At 36.3% G+C, this 22,476-nt stretch overlaps 1 protein-coding gene across 1 annotated transcript; it reads left to right on the forward strand.

The window, feature by feature from the left end:
* Positions 1-5,700: 5,700 nt before the first annotated feature.
* Positions 5,701-21,535, forward strand: ampd3a (adenosine monophosphate deaminase 3a). Its single transcript, XM_059356711.1, has 15 exons — positions 5,701-5,890; positions 9,521-9,743; positions 10,479-10,659; positions 11,536-11,701; positions 12,633-12,852; positions 12,976-13,105; positions 13,951-14,145; positions 14,993-15,124; positions 15,207-15,370; positions 15,469-15,595; positions 16,488-16,651; positions 18,410-18,530; positions 19,491-19,664; positions 20,341-20,451; positions 21,246-21,535. The coding sequence occupies exons 1-15, from the start codon at positions 5,887-5,889 to the stop codon at positions 21,420-21,422; spliced, it is 2,289 nt and encodes a 762-aa protein (XP_059212694.1). The 5' UTR covers positions 5,701-5,886; the 3' UTR covers positions 21,423-21,535.
* Positions 21,536-22,476: the final 941 nt, after the last annotated feature.

Below are 22,476 nucleotides of genomic sequence, written 5' to 3' on the forward strand. Positions count from 1 at the left end.
AGCAAGAGCAGTGGTTTTAAGCTCTGAAACTAATTAGTCTGGCATGTGAAATTATGTCATATAGTAATTTGTGCATTTGTTGTTTCTTTAATAAAAAAGAGCACACTTACATCGTTGTTATTCCGTGTCTCCTCATGTCTCCTCTCAGGAAAATGCCCTGGAAAGACAAGAGAAATAAACAAGAGAACATGATTAGTCTCTAAGAAAGAAGAGAGAAAACTTTGAATATCAGTGAATACTGCCAAAAAAGTAGGTAACAAGGTTATTATAGTTAACGAAAACTAACGAAATAACGAAAACTAGAATTGAAAAAACATTTTCATTAACTGAAATAAAAATGAAAAGAGTTTTTTGGTTACAAACTAACTAACTAAAATTATAGTGAAAATGTCCTTCGTTTTCGTCTTTCTCAGCTTTTTTCATACGTAAACCTTTTTGGTTGATATGAAATCTATTTAATCTATCTGGTTTTATGACTTAATAAACTTATTGGGGCTGAGATGGATCAGACAAAGGAAATAAAGGAAACATTTATTGTGGCCATTTTGAATCTCAAACCCAACAAAAACCCCATTACAAAAAAACAAAAACTAACACTAAAACTAATAAAAACTAAACTAAAACTAAGCATTTTCCAAAAATTAAAACGAATTAAAACTAGCAAACTCACTTTAAAAACTCATTAAAACTAACTGAATTTGAAAACAAAAATTCACAACGAAATTAAAACTAAAACTAATGAAAAATCCCAAACTATTATAACCTTGGTGATTAGTCTCTAAGAAAGAACAGAGACAACTTTGAACATAATTTCTACTATATTGGTTAATACTGACTAAAAAAGTAGGTAATTGTGCCAAAGACTGACGGCTGACTTCTGCCTTTGTTTGGCTGACGTCTCTGCTCTGAGCTGCGGGAATGAAGGAGTTAAGGATGGAGTGATGAGTGCTGCAGGCTGGTGGATGAGGTATCATCCACTAGAGCCACAACAACAGCACAGCATGACTTAGATGTTTCTCTGAGGGAACTTGTGCACCGTTTATGCAAACTTCAGAGACAGAAAAACCCGAGGAGGTGAGTGCACTTATATGGCATATTAGTCATTTAGGATCCATGATGGCCGCTGATTATTGACAATGTGAGGAGAATATTTTACAGCATCTTTCTATGTCTTCAAATTTACATTAAAAAAAAAATCTTAAAGTCATATACAGTGTTGTTATACTGTATCAGACTTTGCAACTGGTTTGTGTGTTTGTATTTCAAAACCGATTTATCAGAACAGTAAAAAAACAACAACTATGCATCCAGACTTACAGGAAATGCATCTGACAGTGTTTTTTTTATTCATTGGTGAGTGCACTTGCATCGTTTTTATCTATCCTTTTCTCCTGCAGGCCCTGGCTGCTGAGAAAGATGAGAAGAGGAGACACGCCTCTTTTAAAGCAGCAGTCAAGTCCTTGCTTGGGAAAGAGTGAGCTTCTTTACTTCCCCTCTCTCATCCCTGTGTCTCTGAAATGTAAATGGATTTTTCTCTTGTGTTGTTGACCTCTCGCTCAGATATTATGACTTTGATGAAGTGCCAACTTGGGAGCTAAGCCATTAAAGGCTGGGACAGCTCTGAGAGAAAAAGAAGACAAGATAAAGAAAGCTGAATATAGAGAGCTGGGCCTGAGATAGGACTGTGAGTGGTCCGTTAATGGCCTCCTATGGGATTTACACAGTGAATGGGAAATAATGAATGATGATCCTTATTCTCTAAAGTAACAGTGGAGATGATCTGGTCAGTCCCAAGTTTCCGGAGCATTCGAGGAGACTCCCAAACACACACACAGCCACATTAGCACAGTCCAGAGTGAGCACCATTATAAGATACTCCCCACATTAGCGTGAAGTGATACTTTGTGCAGAGCTACACTATAACTCTATTTCTCAGCCATCTGATCTGATGCTTCCTAAACCAGACTCTTTGATCAATAGAAAGACTCCTGTGAATGCACAATAAAATATTTCATCCCGTGTTATTGAGGTGCAGAGCTAGGGAGTCGACATTAAAGACAGAAGGGGTTTTTTATCATTTAGGGCAGGGGTCTCAAATTCAAATTACCTGGGGGCCACTGGAGGCAGTATCAAAATGAACAAAAAAAAGACACAAAATTACAAAAAAAAAAAAAGACACAAAATGACAGAAAAAAAAACTAAATTACTTAAAAAAGACACAAAATGACCAAAAAAGACATAATTATTTTAAAAAGACACAAAATTACCAAAAAAAAGACACCAAATTACCAAAAAAAGGCACAAAATTATATTACAAAACATTTGGTAACAACAACACCACAGATAATAAACGCAGCTGCCTTTCTTTTTGTTAACGTTGTCATAGAAACAAGTGAAACAAAGCTCCAGCTGGAGCAATAAAGGGACCTTCCACACACAACACGGTAACGTGCCATTCATATAAAACTCACATTAAACTTTTATATCAAGCTGGGGGCCACAAAATGTCATCACGAGGGCCGCAATTGGCCCGCGGGCCGCGAGTTTGACACCCATGATTTAGGGCATTGTCTGCAGTGGAAATCCACACTGCAATCCACACTGCAAAAACCAACTGACAAAAAACAAGAAATAAATAACTAGAATTAAGCAAATACATGCTCGAAACAAGTAAAATGATCTGCCAGTGCAGTAAGTACATTTTTCTTCGTAAGAATTCTATAAATATCTAGGAACTGGAAAAACCAAAGATGTCTTGAAATAATAAGCCCAAATACACTTATTTTGAGCAATTGAGGCTTGAATAGCCCAACTGTAGTAACATTAAAATAAGCCAGCAATACTTGAAACGAGCATGTTTTGGTGGCAGAAAATGCTTTTGAAATAGTATTCGAACTACATGCGACTAAAACTCTCAATTGGAGCCAATATTTTAAGTAAAAACTCACCATATTCAACAGTTGAATAGCTTGAAAAGCATGAAAAAGCTCACAATGTCAATCCTAAAAAGAAGTCTTTAAACAATAAGATAATTAAATAAGCACATAATAATAATAATTATTAAATAACCACATAAAGCTATGGTCAGTAAGTAAATTATACTCAAATCAATATAATTAAGATACTATTGCTAGATATAAGAAGAAAATACTTGGTAAGCTTCATGCTTTTTGCAGTGTACATTTGTCCTAGCTTGTAGCTAATAATTATTATCATGGTGGTTAAAGTATGAGTATGAAGGTTATTTTACCACATTAATTGCTACGGGACTGTTCTCACCATTGACATAAAGCATCACTCTGGTGGTCACTGTAATAAATAGCTGTGCAGCAGGTACAGACGTATACATAAAACACATTATGCAGCAGCTTATATACAGATAACAAATGGGAGATGGATTCAGGTGTCTTTGCTATCACACAAATCTGGGTTGTAATCAGAGAGGGTAAAGTAGCATAATGTCTGTTTTAGAGAGACTTTTGCCAGAATGACACAGCCGGATTATGTGTTTTCAGATGTGGAAACCAAGGTCAGGGCCGAGATAAAGACAATGCTAATAAAAGAAAGGGAACAGTGATATATGGGCAAACACTAGGATTGTTCTTTGTTTTCTGACTGCGTACTTAGGAAAGATGATCACAACAGCTTGTGACTTCCTAGATAAGAAGGACAACTGTGACCACTACCTTGTTGTGATGCCTTTTAGCCAAAGCAGTAGCGCCGAGGAGTCTCTTCCTCAATCTGTGTGCACACTGTATCTAAGTGTAAGAGTGAGTGATAGAGTTCTTGTGTGTTTGTGTCTGAGAGAGATAAATAAAGCAGAAGGCAGCAGAGTGATGCAGTCCCTTTGTTGACAGCCACTTTTGACTCTGAGTCTTCGGATTAGTAGCCCTGTCAACATGAGGACATTGGCTCCTTAAAATAGAGAGAGATGTGCAGTCAGGAAAACAAAACTGTAATTGTATGCCACTGTGGACTCATAGATTGACTGACTCTGACCCAGATAGATCCACTGATTCTGTGCAGTGCTTCACTTTGTCCAACTTGAGATGACAACACTCCTAGATATCGCTGTGAGCGACACTGAAGGTAAGCCAAGAACTGATTAGATGCATATAAATGTAACAGAAGATAATAGGCAAATGGCTGTTAAGTCATGTTGTCACTGCACATCTGCTATTGTTCAAGGCACGTGGTCAACAGAAAGGAGTCTGAGGTGGAGTTGATCAGCAGCAAAATTAGAAGAAAATGGTTTGGGAGCTGAGTCCCTGCTGGCTGTTGAGTAGTGATAAGTGCACTGTAAAAAATGTATGTAGATTTTAAGGTGAAAAACTGCTAAACCATGACAGTAAAAGACCGTAAATGATAAATGGGTTAATTCAGTTTCAGTAACAATGAAACACTGTAAATCAGGGGTCTCAAACTCGCGGCCCGCGGGCCAATTGCGGCTCTCGTGAAGATATTTTGTGGCCCCCACCTTGATATGAAAGTTTAATGTGAGTTTTATATGAATGGCACTTTACCATGTTGTGTGTCGAAGGCCCCTTTTATATTACTTTTTTGGGTAATTTTGTGTCTTTTTAAATAATTTTGTCTTTTTAAAATGTAGCCTATTTGTCTTTTAAATATATATTTTTTTAAGTAATCTTGTGTCTTTTAGTAATTGTGTGTCTTTTTGTCATTTTGTCTTTTTTAAGTAATTTAGTGTTATTTTCAGTGGTGTGTCTTTTTTCGTAATTTTGTGTCTTTTTTGGTCTTTTTTTTTTTTTTTTTGTGGTCATTTTGTGTCTTTTTTTCTGTCATTTTGTGTCTTTTTTTGTAATTTTTTTTGGTCATTTTGATGCTGCCTACAGCGGCCCCCAGGTAATCTGCTGTAAATGTATATATCAGCCAAAACAGTATTTTTTACAGATGTGACGTGAAGACATAAAAATGAAGCAACATTGATCCTTGCCATCAGCTTCCCTCTAAAGTTCTGGCTTGAAACTCCATGCCAGATTTTTTTGGATGATATTCAGCCAAGTAAAACCGGAGATATTATCAAATATATTTAGTATAAAATATTGAACTAGATATTATCCTCATTTTACATATTATATGTTATATATGCAACCTGTATTCATATTTGCAATATTTAAAATGATGTGTTTTCAAAACATAATTTTCAAGATCAGATTTTAGGTTTCCTTATAGGCCATAAGGTGAACCAGGAAAAAGTGGCTAGAAAGTGATTTTCGTTCCCACGTCTGGGCACTACTCTTTTTTTTGCATTTTTGCATAGACAATGTCATTGTGGACATTAGGTTAAAAGTTCTCCTCAAAATATCCTGCAGTTTTTTTTAAGAGCCATAAATGTATAAAAATAGGAATTACAAAAAAAAAACGACAATCTTATGCAGCTGTTTTTTCTTGTAAATTTATTTACATTCATTCTGGAAACAGAATCTCTCTCACAAATCGACATTAATACATATACCTAACATTTGAGACAAGTATTTTAGCATTAGTATACTTTCATTTAAATTTAAACCATGAAATGTACAAAATAAATGAAAAAAAAAACGCCTCTTTTGGGTTAAAAAAATATTATTTTTTTAGACTTTAGGACATAATTAGCCGAAGATTTCAGAAGGTTAAATAATAAAAAAAAAACGCCAGTTTTCAGCAATGACGTGACCTGTCGTGACCCCGGTTGTCATGGTAACCGGAAAGGTGTGCTGAAGGACTATTTCCGGTCTTTTACTACCCAGTTAGCTCGTTAAAAGTTAGTCTGTGATTAAAAAAAAAATACAATTTAACACACACCTTGCTTATTAAACCTTACTACAAAAAAAATTGGTGTTTAAGCTATTGAAGTGAACTTACCAGCGGCAGCAGCTCGGCAGGATGAGTAAGTTAACTAACGTTATTGAGCTAACATTAACCTCAATAAAATTGGTATTTTAACGTTTGTTTACGTTGTACCTAGTTACCATAGTAACCTAACGTTGGCCTAGCTTTCCTAACACCGAAAAAGTTCAAGTTACCCGTTTGGATATTAAAACCGCAGCCGTTGACTGGTTCTAGCTACTTAATTAGCCGCTACAGCTAACTGACTAGCCGCGCATTGATTTTCGTGTGGTTAGGTTACGTCTGAATCACACGACTGTATGAATAAGAATGGTCTAGTTTTTCCTCCGCCAAAACAGATTTAAATCATATTTCGTCACCCTGTTAAAATAATCGCCTAACTCATTTTTGAAGTTTTGCAGGAAACAAAAAAAACTTCACCATAAGTGTAACATATGACATTTATTGATCATTTCACTTAAAAAAGGATGTAACAAAGGATGGCTATTGGCATAGTAATAACACTGTGTGTGAATTATGTAACTTAAGAGAAACAAATGACTTATGCAATTTTCTCACATGCCTTTGTGACTTAAGCAAGATATGGTAAGACTTTATTTTGAAGGTGTCTACATAAGAGTCACACAAGCCTGTCAGAAACATGACATAACAAGTATCATGAGCATTAATGTTACTTCAAAGTGTCATTAATGTTCATGACACATCCCATGTCATGTTTATGACTCGCTCATGTCCAGACAATAATTTTTAATAGAGTACCACAGGCATTACAAACTTAAGTCATTATAAAAATATATAAAAATGAAAAAAATAAGGAAAGAAAAAGAAAGCATTATACAGTCTTGTATCACATAGACCAACCACACTCAAATAAAATGACGATATAATTAAGATGTTGACATCAAATACATTCATAATCTTCTTTTAAAACCAGCTTTTTCCTTAATTTCACCAACCTGGAAGACTAATCCAAAGCTCAACTCACCTATAAAATACTGACAACTTCAAAGAAACAGTCTTAGGTAGTGGTAGAGTAATCAGTCCACTATTTGCCCCTCGAGTGTTATAAGAATGAATATTTGAGCAGTAAATTATATTATTATAAAAAAAAATATTAATAGAAGAGTATTAATTATTTTATGCAAGTATATTAGTACATTAGCAGATAGTCTATCCTTGACTCTTAACCAGGTGTGTGTGTGTGTGTGTGTGTGTGTGTGTGTGTGTGTGTGTGTGTGTGTGTGTGTGTGAAAGAGAGAGAGAGCACCTGACTGTGTTCCACTGAAATTATTTCGGGGTGTATGAGAAGACAATTAATAATTGATAAGGCCATCATCTCCAGATCAATACAGCTTTACGAGTCGATCCGTTTCCACAGTGTGCTTGTGGTGCCATAGAGCCGCGGTGATGCACACAGCTGTTGTCAGAATAGTGTTGTGTGTCGGGAATGATAAGCTTCCTGGAAGCGCCCTAGCAGAGCGGAAAATTGGCTTATATGACACCAAGCAGCCTTTGTTGTTGCCTCAGCGCTGCAGCGAGCAGAACTGTATCCTGTATCACTGAGATATCAAGACTCTGACACGTTCAGTTCACCAGGTTATCTCCTTGCAGAAATAGAGAGAACTTTGTTTGACACAGTTGCTGTACTGTATGTCTGTGACCATGACTGTAAACAGATGGAGTGTGTCCAGGATTACACACTGTTGTAAAAATAAGTGTCATTTACAGCTCTGCTGTTGATAAGGAGTTTCCTAGAACTACGGCCATTATTTTTTATTATGAGGTGAAAGGGATTGCCGCTATAAAGTAACATGTCAAGAATAGCTCCTGGGGATTTGCATTCCTAAAAAGGTCATGAATCTGGAGAATTTAGTGGAACTATCTGACAAGTAGAGCTGCAACAATTATTCGATTAATCAAACAATAATCGATCAAATTAATCGTCAACTATTTTGATAATCCAATAATTGGTTTGAGCAGTTTTTTTTAAAGATAATAAGTCCAAATTCTCTTATTTCAGCTTCTTCAATGTGAATATTTCTGGTTTCTTTGTTCCTTTATGACAAAAAACTGAATATCTCTTTGGTTTGTGGACAAAACAAGAGATTTGAGGACGTCATCTTGTGGTTTAGGAAACACTGATTGATATTTTTCAACGTTTTATTGACCAAACAACTAATCGATTAATCGTTTAAATAATCGACAGGTTAATAGATAATGAAAATAATCGATAGTTGCAGCTCTGTTCAAAATGTCATTGTACTGATGCACAATGCTTCAAATTTAAGTATATTCCACAGGACTACAGTTGCTAGTGTCTATTAGCCATTTGCTGATATTAATAATGGCCATAGCACCTTTCAAATAATAAAAAAATACAACAAATATAGACAGCAATTATGAAAATCTTGTTGTTTATTGTGTGGCACCACACAAGGTGATTTGGTTTTCATTTGGACTCTGGAGAAAAAAACCCACATATTAGAAAGTAGGGCTGCAACTAATTATTATTTTCATTATCGATTAATCTGTTGATTATTTAAACTATTAATCAATTAGTTGTTTGGTCAATAAAATGTATAAAAATATCAATCAGTGTTTCCCAAACCACAAGATGACGTCCTCAAATCTCTTGTTTTGTCCACAAACCAAAGAGATATTCAGTTTATTGTCATAAAGGAACAAAGAAACCAGAAATATTCACATTGAAGAAGCTGAAAACAGAGAATTTGGACTTATTGTCTTTAAAAAAAAACTGCTCAAACCAATTATTCGATTATCAAAATAGTTGACGATTAATTTAATAATTGATTATTGCTCGATTAATTGAATAATTGTTGCAGCTCTACATTGTACTGATGCACACTGCTTTAAATTTAAGTATATTCCACAGGACTACAGTTTCTAGTGTCTATTAGCCATTTGCTGATATTAATAATGGCCATAGTACCTTTCAAATAATACAAAAAAATACAAAAAATATAGACAGTAATTATGAAAATATTGTTGTTTATTGTGTGGCACCACACGAGGTGATTTGGTTTTTATTCGGACTCTGGAGAAAAAAACCCACATATTAGAAAGTAGGGCTGCAACTAATTATTATTTTCATTATTGATTAATCTGTTGATTATTTAAACAATTAATCAATTAGTTGTTTGGTCAATAAAATGTATAAAAATATCAATCAGTGTTTCTCAAACCACAAGATGACGTCCTCAAATCTCTTGTTTTGTCCACAAACCAAAGAGATATTCAGTTTATTGTCATAAAGGAACAAAGAAACCAGAAATATTCACATTGAAGAAGCTGAAATCAGAGAATTTGGACTTATTGTCTTTAAAAAAAAACTGCTCAAACCAATTATTCGATTATCAAAATAGTTGACGATTAATTTAATAATCGATTATTGCTCGATTAATCGAATAATTGTTGCAGCTCTATAAGAATGTGAAGTGTTTAAAAGAAATCCAGCAGAATAAGGACAATTAACACACATCTCTCCAGGTGGTGATGCTGTGCAGCAGGTATCCTTGAATGTCCTTACACAGGTAGCTTCACCTGTTTACAAAACAGAACAGATCTGATAAAGGGGGTAAGTCCTCTTTGTGTCCTGTGTTGACCTGTCGCTGTCACCAGTCAGATTACTGTAGCTTCTTCCTTCTTGCAGACATGCCGCGTCAATTCCCGAAGGTAACTCTGAGTGAGGCGGAGAAGGAGACACAGCTGCTGGCAGAGAAAGTTTATGCATCAGCGTTAAAAGAAGAAGATGACAAGGATGCCTTATCGATGTTCACCGTGCCTGAGGACTGCCCCATCGGCCTCCAGCAGGCCAAGGAGCACGAACTGCTCAAAGAGCTGGCAGAGCAACAGTCAGAGGAGAGTACCAAGAGGTAGGATCTGCTGTTGGTCTGGCACCAAGTCACAGAGGAAGTTATCAGACAGATCAATGTCACAAATTAAAGCCTTCTAACAGCTGTAACATGACTTCTGATAAAGTTACACTGCAATAAAGGTGTGTCTAAAAACAAAATACTAATAATAAGAGAAATAATCTAGAGATAAGCATGTTGAACGCTTAAAATAAGAAATCATTTTTTTAAATGTACATCTATTTTTGGTCAGTTTGTGTCTTTTTTGGTCATTTCACTTCCTTTTTTGGTCATTTTGTGTCTTTTTTTTGGTCAATTTGTGTCTTTTTAGTGGTTATTTTTACATATATTTTTGGTAATTTTGTGTCTTTTTTTTTTTTATCTTTTTGTGTCTTTTTTGGTCAATTTGTGTGTAAAATAAGAAAGGAACCCTTAAAAACAAGACAAGTTATCTAACACTTCTGAATATAAAGGTTTTTTTTATCTTGGTAAGAAACAAATAATCATCAGGTCACTCTGCTCGGGTCAGTTCATCGCTGCTTGCAGCTTTAATTGATCTTGTTTTAAGAGTTAATTTCTTATTTTAAGTTTTCAACATGCTTATTTCTAGATTTACAATCTTAATTTGATAAATCTTGTCAAGTGAAATTATCTGTCCATGCAGCAAGATCATTTCCCTCAGATTTAGTCTTTTTATCTTGTTTTTAGACACACCTTTTTTGCAGTGTTCCTTAGCTTATATTATTAATTTTGCAGAAGGAAAAGCCTGAAGATGATTCGTTCCCAGTCCATGTCCCTGCAGATCCCAGTGAATACAGAGTGTACACGCTCAGTGACAGTCACACCCTACCTGTCACCCAGCTCCACCTGCTCATCAGTGCCAGAAAGCTGCCCTGACTACCAAAGGGTCACTATTAGTGGTGATTACTGTGCTGGAGTAAGTACTGTAATACATGTTTCAGAAAAATGAATCAGTGTTTTTGCAGCTTACCTTGTGTATATTTACTGTTCCAGTCTAATCATTTTCATGGTAACGGAATATTTAAAAACATGGCATTATTGTTCCGTACACCAAATGACTGAGATATTTCCTGTAGTTGCATGTATAGAGTTTATCAATGTAGATTGTTTTAGTGTGAGCTGCAGCATGTTTGAGACATTGGTTGTAGAGATGTCTGCATTTTCTCTAATATAATGCAACTGTATGCACTTTGCTTGGGGTGCTCAAAGCACCAAAAATACATTTGAAAAACTCAAAAGCAATGCCTTTTTGCAGAAAGCATGACCTGGCTGCTCAAGATAACCTACAGACATTGTTCACTGCAAAAAAGGTGCGTTTAAAAACAAGATATTAACAGTAAATCTGAGGGAAATGATCTTGCTGCATGGACAGATAATTTACCTTGACAAGATTTCTTAAATTAAGATGATTAAATCCAGAAATAAGCATGTTGAACACGTAATAAGAAATTAACTCTTAAAACAAGATAAATTATCCAACACTTCTAAATCTAAAGTTTTTTTTTTATCTTGGTTGCAGCTTTAATTTATCTTGTTTTAAGGGTTAATTTCTTATTTTAAGTGTTCAACATGCTTATTTCTAGATTTAATAATCTTAATTTAAGAAATCTTGTCAAGGTAAATTTTCTGTCCATGCAGCAAGATCATTTCCCTCAGATTTAGTGTTTTATCTGGTTTTTAGACACACCTTTTTTGCAGTGTTGTGAGCAGTTTCATGTAGGAAATATACTAGATAGGATTCCCACGTGGAACTGCTCACAACAGATTAACTTATACCCATTTCCCCATTCAGATCACAGTGGAGGACTATGAACAAGCAGCCAAAAGTCTGTTAAAGGCTCTGCTTATTCGTGAGAAATACTCAAAGCTAGCCTATCACAGATTCTTCAGAACCACAACACAGTTCCTCCGCAGTGCTGAGAACACGAGATGGAGCGAAGACGACGAGGTTCTACCAGGTATGAAGTCTATTCTGCCCTACAAAGTCTAAGTGCAGTAACTACATTTTTGGGCAAAATTGAGTTATTAGTAAAAAATGAACTCCTTGATGTCTGTTTACTCTTGTGACAAAGTTTTACATTTCAGAGAAATAATAAGATAAAAGTTGCAGTAATTACAAAATTCAACTCAAAACCAAAGCGGACTGCAGTAACTTGACTTTGACTGTGATACAGTGTAGCCTTGTATTTATTCATTGTGTTGAATAGTGGAGACAAGAATAATATAATTTATAAGTTTATTTGATAGGGAAATTAATATCTAGATAGTGATCAAGTAAAAAAAGTGAGATAAAATTAAAATACTAAAATATAACATTACTTTATAGTTTTAAGTCTAAAATACACAAATCTTTGAATAGAGTCGTTAAACACTTTTAAATACACTGATAACAAAATCAAATTGAAAATGTTTATTCACTGAAAACTAGAACCACAGGTTAAATATTTATAATAAAAAACAGTTATGCAAAAAGAAACTGCAACTATGAAAACAAGCTTCAGATACTTGATACTTTTGAAAATGAGTATTGTATCCAGATACAACATTTCTGATACTTTTTTGAGTATCGATACTTTTGACAACCCTACTTTTATAGTAAAACCTGAGTGCAGTTACTACATTTTTGGGGTCAAAGGTCAAATAAATTGTCATGAGTTTTGAGCATAAAAATCACATCATCAATACATGTAGAAATAAGTGTCATATCACTTATTTACATATAACCAATTTGGCTGGCCAGTTAAAAAACTTTAAAGCACTTTTACTCAGTTTTACCCTTTGTTAGTTACTGCAGTTCGACTCTGTAGGGCAGTGTACACATCATAGTAAATTATACACTCATTGATTCTGGTTTACATGACAGTAACAGAATATTGTTGTGTCCCGTAGATATGTGTCCAAGTCCAGCAGCTGGTGAAGACCCCTACAGCCTGGAGAATATCCCTGAGAACCTAAACTATGAGCTGAAGATGAAGGATGGGATAGTTTATGTGTACGATAATACCGAGGCTCTGAGAGAAAACCAGCCCCACGACCTTCCTTACCCAGACCTGGAGACCTTTGCCATAGACCTGAGTCACGTGCTGGCAATGATTGCAGATGGACCCACGTAAGTTGCCAAAACAAACACTGCAGCTATGCCGGTGGAATAAACAGCCCTGGTTGTAAAACTGGTTGTTGCATGCAAGACTTTGTTTACACTGACTAAACTGAGTTCCTCTCTAACACTCAGGAAGACCTACTGCCACAGAAGACTTAATTTCTTGAGTTCAAAGTTCTACCTGCATGAGATGCTCAATGAGATGGCCGAGCTAAAGGAACTGAAAAGTGTCCCTCACAGAGATTTCTACAATGTCAGGAAGGTTAGATTTATATTTAATAATCCAGTATTGTGTCCCAGAGATTTCAGTTCACACTGTCACTTCTTCAGTTCACTTCAATTCAATTAAAAACCTTTTAAATTAATGTTTGTTCACATAATGCCACTTTGTTTTTAATTAAAAAGCATATAAACACTGATTTTCTTTCCTGTATCTGTTCTAATATTAGATATCTCTCATTGCTAAATGTGAAAGTTAAATGCTAATGAAGTTACATTTCATAATTCATACACTGCAAAAAAAGGTGTGTCTAAGGACAAGATAAAAACAGTAAATCTGAGGGAAATGATCTTGCTGCATGGACAGATAATTTACCTTGACAAGATTTCTTAAATTAAGATTATTAAATCTAGAAATAAGCATGTTGAACACTTAAAATAAGAAATTAACTCTTAAAAGAAGATAAATCAAAGCTGCAAGCAGCGATGAACTGGCCCGAGCAGAGTGACCTGACAATTATTTGTTTATTACCAAAATAAAAAAAACTTTAGATTTAGAAGTGTTGGATAATTTATCTTGTTTTAAGAGTCAACTTCTTATTTTAAGTGTTCAACATACTTATTTCTAGATTTAATAATCTTAATTCAAGAAATCTTGTCAAGGTAAATTATCTGTCCATGCAGCAAGATCATTTCCCTCAGATTTACTGTTTTTATCTGGTTTTAGACACACCTTTTTTTGCAGTGCAACTTCACCAAATTGGAACTCATATGCATTAACACAGACAAAATGTTACAAAATAAAATGCCAAAAATGTACCTAGTAGGGAATACGTGTTTAAACACTTTTCTCAAAGACTGATCATAGACATGGTTTCTCTCTCTCAGGTGGACACACACATTCATGCAGCTGCCTGCATGTCTCAGAAACACCTGCTGACCTTCATCCAGGAGACGTATAAGACTGATGCTGACCGTGTTGTTCTGGAAAAGGCTGGACAGAAGCTGACGCTCAAGCAGGTTTTCCACGGTCTCAACAAGGACCCTTATGATCTCACCGTGGACTCTCTGGACGTACATGCTGTAAGAAAAACAGAAAATGTCACCATGTTTAAGCATTATGTTTTCATAGAAATATCATCTTCATTTTGAAATACTAGTGTAGTGCCAGTAGGAAATATGTATTCTTGCATTACATGCCACACTACAACGTCTGCAACTCCATAAAACACTTACTTTTCATAAGGTACCACAACATCCAGCACATACTGAACATTGATATTCGCTGGAAACTATTTGAATATTATTGGAAAATTTAACCTTGTAGCGCACTTTAAAACTCCTAAAGATAGGTAGGCTAAATAGACTTCAGATGAGATGAGTCAGGGTGGAAATCCAGAGTGAATTGTGTTACTGACCAGGTGTAGGCCTATCACACAATGGGGCGGAGCTCCCCTAAAAGGCGTCCTATCAGAAACAGTGCAATGCTGCAACACGTCCTACGTAAATAATATTTTGAAAAATGAATTCAAAAATCTTCAAAATCGAGGATGCACACTTTCATGCCATGTGCAAGCCACATACGAAATCTGAGTTCAGTCTGACTAACGGTCAGAGAGATATGAACTAGACACACACACACACACACACACAGACACTTCTTGCTTTATAGATAGATGTTGAAATGGGGAGCAAATTTAACTTTAAATTTAGGTTTATCACTATTGCCAGAATGTGGTTTTATCAGTTAATTATGTGCCTGTCGAGGCAAAAAAAAGTCAAGAATTTCATGTCAAAATCTATGATTAATAATTACAATTCATTTACTTTCTCTGCCTCTAATCTGTGTCATTTTTCTGCTTTTACTCTTGTTTTCATTACTGACCATTCTGGGTTCACAATTATGTCTTGTAACTTAAAAACCTTACAGGGGAGGCACACCTTCCACCGGTTTGATAAGTTCAATTCGAAGTATAATCCAGTCGGCGCCAGTGAACTTCGAGAAGTCTTCCTGAAAACAGACAACCTCATGGACGGAGAGTATTTTGCTCGCATCATAAAGGTATCATGTCCTGTACTCATGTATGTTAAGTCTAAACCTTTGCAGAGACAGTTTATCTGACTCTCCGTCTCTCCTCTAACAGGAAGTGGCCCATGACCTGGAGGAGAGTAAGTACCAGCATGCAGAGCCGCGCCTCTCCATCTACGGACGCTCTCCAGAGGAGTGGGACAGTCTGGCTAGGTGGTTCATTCACCACAAAGTCTACTCTCCAAACCTGAGATGGATCATCCAAGTGCCCAGAATATAGTGAGAGCTACAGCCACAAAACCTTCTAACTCAAAAGATTTATTTAAAATGTCAAATCTTCTAAAAAGACATGAGACTGTTGTGTTTTTATGTTTCAGTGATATTTTCAAGGCGAAGAAGCTGGTACCTAATTTTGCCAAGATGCTGGAGAACATATTCCTTCCTCTGTTTGAGGCCACTGTCAACCCACAGAAGCACAAACATCTTCATGTTTTCCTCAAATATGTAAGATACTGTATTAGAGTCCATCATAGCAAAACCTACAAAGCCCAGCAGATATAAGGGGGCATAATAAATTGAGTGCATAAACCTTCAATTCATGCCTTTAAATTGTTTACATGTGTTCACAAAAATGTGCACCAAATTTCTAATTTATACTATTTTTTCCTAATAGTTACTATTAATAGGACATGATTTTGGACACACTTTAATATGTTTGTATTAATGTTTATAAATGTAATTGTCAACAGCTATAACTGTCTGTGGGCCTGTGCACTGCAAAAACCAACTGACAAAAATGAGAAATAAATAACTAGAATTAAGCAAATACATGCTTGAAACAAGTAATTATTATAAGAATTCTTTAAGTAAGTAAAAATATCTAGGCACTGGAAAACCAATGATGTCTTGAAATAAATCCAAAAATACTTATTTCAAGCAATTGTGGCTTGAAAAGCCCAACTGAAGAAACCTTAAAATGAGCTCTTTTTCCTCATTTCAGTGTCTGTGGGTAGATACTGGTGGTACAAAATGCTTTTGAAATAGCATTTAAACTACATGCAACTAAAACTCTCGTTTGGAACCAATATTTTAGGGAACAACTCTCCATATTAAACAGTTGAACAGATTGAAAAGCATGAAAAAGCTCACGTCAATCCTAAAAAGAAGTCTTTACACAAGACTGAAATCCCTGTGAAGAGGTTATTCACTCATTTTAGTTATAAAAAGACACATGTTCTTAAAATAAGCACATAAAGCTATGGTCAGTAGCTAAATTATACTCAAAACAAGATAATTAAGATACTATTGCTAGATAGAAGAAGAAAATACTTGGTAAGCTTCATGTTTTTTGCAGTGTGTCAACACATAACGACTGGTTTTTGTTTGTTTCGTGCAGGTTTCAGGCTTTGACAGTGTGGACGACGAGTCCAAACACAGCCACCACATGTTCTCCTTCAGGAGCCCGAAGCCGGAGCAGTGGACTGCAGACGACAACCCTCCCTACAGCTACTACATCTTCCACATGTATGCTAACATCATGGTGCTCAACAACCTCAGGAAGTAAGCACTGACGCCTTCCTCCAGACACACACTTCTGTATTAAAGGAGAGAAGGAGAGAGCCGAGGTGTGAGACTGATGGAGGGAAATGTTTTCCTTTAGACCTGACCCGAGCCTTAATGTGGTCCAGCACTCAGTGGACAGTTTACCTTGAACGGCTCTCAGGGAACAAGTGATTCATTATTCATAGGAAACAGAAACATGCAAGGACTGAACAACTGAACACTTATAGCTGATGATGTAACTCAGAGGTCTCAGTATGCAGTACAGTTATGTATAAATACTCAAGTTAGTGATTGAAATTACAGCTTTAAAAATATATATCTGCAAAGTAATCACTACGATTATGATTGGGTAAGATTTGGATCACATTCAAACTTCACAGACTTCCCATCCATAGAATTTCATTTTGCATGTGTTTTTGTTTGGTATAAGAACCCTAAATCATTTAAAAACAGCTCACAATAACCTTAACGAGAGCAAGACGGAGATCATTATTTTTGGCAAAACCTCTCCGGCCTTCTCCACCGAGCCCTAGGCCCTCTGGCCTCCAACATCCAGCCTTCTGTCAGAAATCTTGGCGTGATTTTTGACAGTGCTTTTAAGTTTGAGCAGCAGGTTAGTGCAGTAATAAGGAGAAGCTTTTTCCACCTGAGAACACTAGCCAAGACTAAAGCCTACCTGCCTCAGAGTGACCTAGAGAGAGCTATTCATGCCTTTATCACATCTCAACTGGACTACTGTAACTCTCTCTACTAGTTGCAGCTTCTCTTCCTGCAGTTGGTCCAGAACTCAGCCGCCGACTCCTCACCTGCACTAAAATACGTGATCACATCACCCCGGTCCTCCATCGCTCCACTGGTCCTCCATCCGTCACCGCTGGACTATAAACTTCTTCTAACTGTTTATAATCCCTCCATGGTCTGAACCCTACATACCTGTCTGACCTTCTGCACCACCACACCCCTCCAGAGCTCTACGCTCAGCTGACCAGCTGCTGTTGGAGAAGTCCAGGTCCAGATTAAAAACAAGCCCCAGACTCTGGACCTGCCCCCCTCCACATCCGTGCAGCACAGTCATTTACATTTACATTTAGTCATTTAGCGGACACTTTTATCCAAAGCGACTTACAGGAAGAATAAAAGCAAACAATCAAGGCATAGTGCAAAAAGAGCTATTCGTGCCCCAATAAGTACTAGTGACAATTCTTTAAGGAGTAGAATTATGGTGTGGTGCTAGGAGAGAAGATGCTCTCTGAAGAGCTGGGTCTTCAGGAGGTTTTTAAAGGTAGAGAGGTCAGAAAGGTAGAGAGGCAGTCCCTAAATGTTTCTAAGTCTCACTTAAAACCCATCTCTTTTCTCTTGCCTTCAATTAAAGTTTTCCTCCAGCCAGTGCTAGGGAATAGTGTCCCCTAGTAATCCCTCGGTGCCTTTAAAATGATCCCTTCTTCTTTTAATTTATTGTCTTTTAACCCTTTTTGTGTTTGTTTTTTGTTTTGTTTCTTTCACCTTTGTCAATTCTTTATTTTATTACACTTTATGCACTTTTATGTGAAGCACTTTGGTGCAACTCAACCGTCTGTAAATGCTCTATAGAAATAAATTTGACTTGACTTGACAATACACATGTGGCTTTTTGGTCACTGCTTGTGAAGCTAAGTCAGATCACACCACTACTGTCACTATAACGACAACAATGACATCATTTCACACTGTTCTATTATTTGCTCATATATTGATCGCCCTGTGTGTCGTCTACAGAGAGCGTGGGCTGAGCACCTTCCAGCTCCGTCCCCACTGTGGAGAAGCTGGATCAATCACTCACCTGGTCTCTGCCTTCCTCACATCAGACAACATCTCACACGGACTCAACCTGAAGAAGGTAAACTAGATCAGTGGGCAGAATATTCAGGAATCTAGAGGCTGTCTCCAGATTTCGTTCTGATAAAGGAGTAATGCTACAAATACAGTAATATAGCAAGATCAATAACATGACTATGAACTTTTTGTCCCTGGTCCAAATGCATTACAGTAGACCAATATAGCAACCACAATGTAAGAACATACACTACAAAAAGGTGTGTCTAAAAACAAGATAAAACAGTAAATCTGAGGGAAATGATCTTGCTGCATGGACAGATAATTTACCTTGACAAGATTTCTTAAATTAGGATTATTAAATCTAGAAATAAGCATGTTGAACACTTAAAATAAGGAATTAACTCTTGAAGCAAGATAAATTATCTAACACTTCTAAATCTAAAGTTTTTTTAATCTTGGTAAGAAACAAATAATTTGCGGTGTAGAACAGTTTGTTTTGATGACTTCAGTACTAAAATGAATTTTTTTCCTTTTGATTGTGTTGAAGTTTTTTTTAGTTCGGGACCAAGTTTCTTTTCGGCTTATATATGTGAAATATAATACAGATTTTTAGTGCTGTGGTTCATCACAGAACAGCTGAAAATGTGAGAACTGCAGGTGAGAGAGAGAGGAAGTTTTGAATTTCCAGTCGATGGACAATATGTTCCTGCCAAAAAGAAAATTTGATGACAGTGAGTCAATGATATTGATATTTACAACCCAAACAGTACAGATATATACAGTATTATACTCATTTTGAGTACTTTCTTGTTCCTTTTTCAGGTTTTCATCTTACAACGGCAATAATTCAACCTGTCTCACTATATCAAAGTCTGGACAACGTACATAAATGGATGTACTTTTAAGTCCTTGTGCAGCATTTTCACCAAGGAGTAACAGAGCTTCTTTCCAGCTTTGTGTGCTGCATGTGTGTGTATACTGTCAGAGCAGTGTTTAGTTGTTAAATGTCCTGTCCCCTCAGAGCCCTGTGCTGCAGTACCTGTACTACCTGGCCCAGGTCCCGATTGCAATGTCTCCACTCAGCAACAACAGCCTGTTCCTGGAGTACTCCAAGAACCCTCTCAGAGAGTTCCTGCACAAAGGCCTGTGTGTGTCCCTGTCCACAGATGACCCCATGCAGTTCCACTACACCAAGGTAAACAGTGTATATTAGTGGCCGACCGATACAGGTTTTTTAAGGCCAATACCGATTATTTTGACATCAGTCTTAACTGATCCCCGATATGTGCTGCCGATTTTTTGGCCCGATTCTTGAAGCCGATATTGGCTTTTTTCCCTCCATTTACACGATAAAAATGACACAATGATAACAAATGTCACACAAGTCTCAATTTAAACAAAAAAAAAACATGAACAAAACAAACAAAACATATTAACAGTTGGATAGCAAACAATGTAGAACATTTAAATATTAACAATGCCACCAACCGTTGGAAACCAACATCAGAAACAACCGTAAATGGTTGATTGTCTGTGGCAATCATCTGAGTTATGGTAGCATCAATTTTTTTTACCTCAAATTAATTGATTGCTAATTGATCGTCAAATGCACGCATGTATCGGCCGATGGCGATACAAATAAAAGACGCAAATATTGGCCCGATATATCGGCCGGTTGATGTTTTGGTCGACCTGTGTATTGTACTGTGTAATGTATATACAGTATATAGAATACAGATTATAGTTTATCTAGTTCAGTATGCAAGAATCGGAGTAAATGTGTGTAAAAATACTATTTCAGTGTGTTTAGATTGATTTAGGTCTGCAGAGTGTTTTTTAAATTCTCCTCCACTGTTTGTGTCTGATTCTAGGAGCCGCTGATGGAAGAGTACGCCATCGCTGCTCAGCTGTGGAAGCTCAGCACCTGTGATGTGTGTGAAATAGCCAGAAACAGCGTTCTGCAGAGTGGACTGTCTCACCAGGTAGCAACACTTCCACTACTTTTACTTTTATTTGGATCTCTCTGCCTTTACTGCTACTGTCTGCTATTTCTGTTGACTCTTTTAAAAATCACCATATTTGACCTGATGCATATACTTTAATGCTGTATTAAGCAGATCGCAAACAGCGAAAAACAGCAGACCAAATGTGACTTTGTATATATATATATATATCTCTGTAGGAGCTTAAAAAATTGAAACAAAATTTAAGTTAAAAAAAAAATTAAGGTTTACTCACCAGTAATCATCAGTAGGAATATATTTAGTCCAGATGGAAAAGGGCCAGGAAATGACATTTTGAGTGATTTTTTTGTGGCACAAAATGTGAAATCTGTTTCCTTTGGAAAAGTCTGCAAAATAAGGTTTCAATATGGCCTCCTGGAGGTCATGTGACAAATTAAAGCATTGCTATTGGTTCCCTATACTCTTCCCTCTTTTTTAAAGTATCACATCACTCAAAAACATGAATAGTAGAAATTTGACAGAAATGGGGCAACTCCGTACTATATAGGGTTAAAGTGTTGAAGAGTGAGAAAATATGAGATTTTGGCTTTTTTTTTCATTCAGACAGCTTTCACAATAACAGGACTCTGAGACATTTCTTTTGTTCTATAAATATGAAATATTACTTGATAATTTCTCTTTTTTTTCTATCAATATTAAATATTACTTGATCATTTCTTTCTTTTTCTTTCTTACTTTTCAATTTCTGCCAAATCTCCATTGCATCTAATCAACATTGTTTCCGTCTGTCTCCCTATAATTCTGTTCAACAGGAGAAGAGGCACTTCCTGGGCGTGAACTACCTGAAAGACGGACCTGAGGGGAACGATATCCGTCGGACCAACGTGGCTCAGATCCGGATGGCGTACAGACACGAGACGCTGTGTAACGAACTCAGCTTCATCGTCGACGCGGTGAAGTCTGAAGCTCTGAACTCCCAGTTTGAATAAAACGGACCAACCAGTAGACAGAATCCAAGCATGCTGAACCCTCAGTTATCACAATTTACCTTTATTTTCAAAAGTGCCGTCTATTATTAAATGAAAAATACAATATCCTCAAAGTTTAAAAAAAGAAATGCTTAGCTGGTCATAAGTTGGTAAAGTGGAGATGCTTTGTGTGAGTGATGGCACTTTGGCTCTCAAAGGTTTAGACCAGGGGTCGGCAACCTGAGGCTCTTCAGGCCGTCTGCAGTGGCTCCCTGTTACTTTGACAAGAAAAAAAATTGGTAACGCTTTATAATAAGGTCCTTAATAACCATTAATTAACAAGTAATAAGGCATTGTTCTCACTTTAGATCCGATAGTTGCAAAAAGCATAGTTAACTTATAGTTAACTTATAATAGATGAGCAATAAATTATATTTTATTATCAATAAGCAAACAAAATAAGATTAATAAAGGCATGGCAAAGACATAATGGGTGGGTCATGGGTGTTTGTAATGCCATTATTAACACTTATATAAGCTTATAAACACACAATAATGTTAATAAGCATCTTGTAAGGACTTACAAGGGCCTTATTACTTGTTAATTAATGGTTATTACAAGGACCTTAATATAAAGCGTTACCAAAAAATGATATGGAATTTGTCTACAATTTAATCCACATTATTGAAGTTATTCTTACATTCTCCAATTGTAAAAATATGTACCCTATAGACGGGAAAAATATATATATTTTAGTCGACTGAAATGTGCATTATAGCCTCTTCGCCATTTATATTCTTCTGTACATTTTTGCCAAAACTAGCTACAACAGAAAAGACAGATTTGTTTTGTGCTTCATTGATTGATTTGCAGCGAGAAATTGGCAAATTACTTTCTTTACAAGGCTCAAAGATGCGGCTCCAGAGGGATTTTTCTTTCTTTTTTTGGCCAAAAATGTCTCTTTTCATGGAAAAGGTTTCCGACCCCTGGTTTAGACAAAAAGCTGTCGAGGGTCCGGCATGAGGAGTGCATTAACACGCTTTGTGTCTTTACACAAACCCACAATGTATAAAC

Source organism: Centropristis striata, chromosome 2, assembly GCF_030273125.1.
Source record: "Centropristis striata isolate RG_2023a ecotype Rhode Island chromosome 2, C.striata_1.0, whole genome shotgun sequence".
NCBI lineage: Eukaryota > Metazoa > Chordata > Actinopteri > Perciformes > Serranidae > Centropristis > Centropristis striata.

Excerpts from the sequence above, each read along its gene's own strand:
- ampd3a (XM_059356711.1), top strand. Across the intron at positions 18,531-19,490 it reads ACGGACTCAACCTGAAGAAG|AGCCCTGTGCTGCAGTACCT; the intron begins GTAAACTAGATC and ends CTGTCCCCTCAG. Across the intron at positions 20,452-21,245 it reads AGAGTGGACTGTCTCACCAG|GAGAAGAGGCACTTCCTGGG; the intron begins GTAGCAACACTT and ends TCTGTTCAACAG.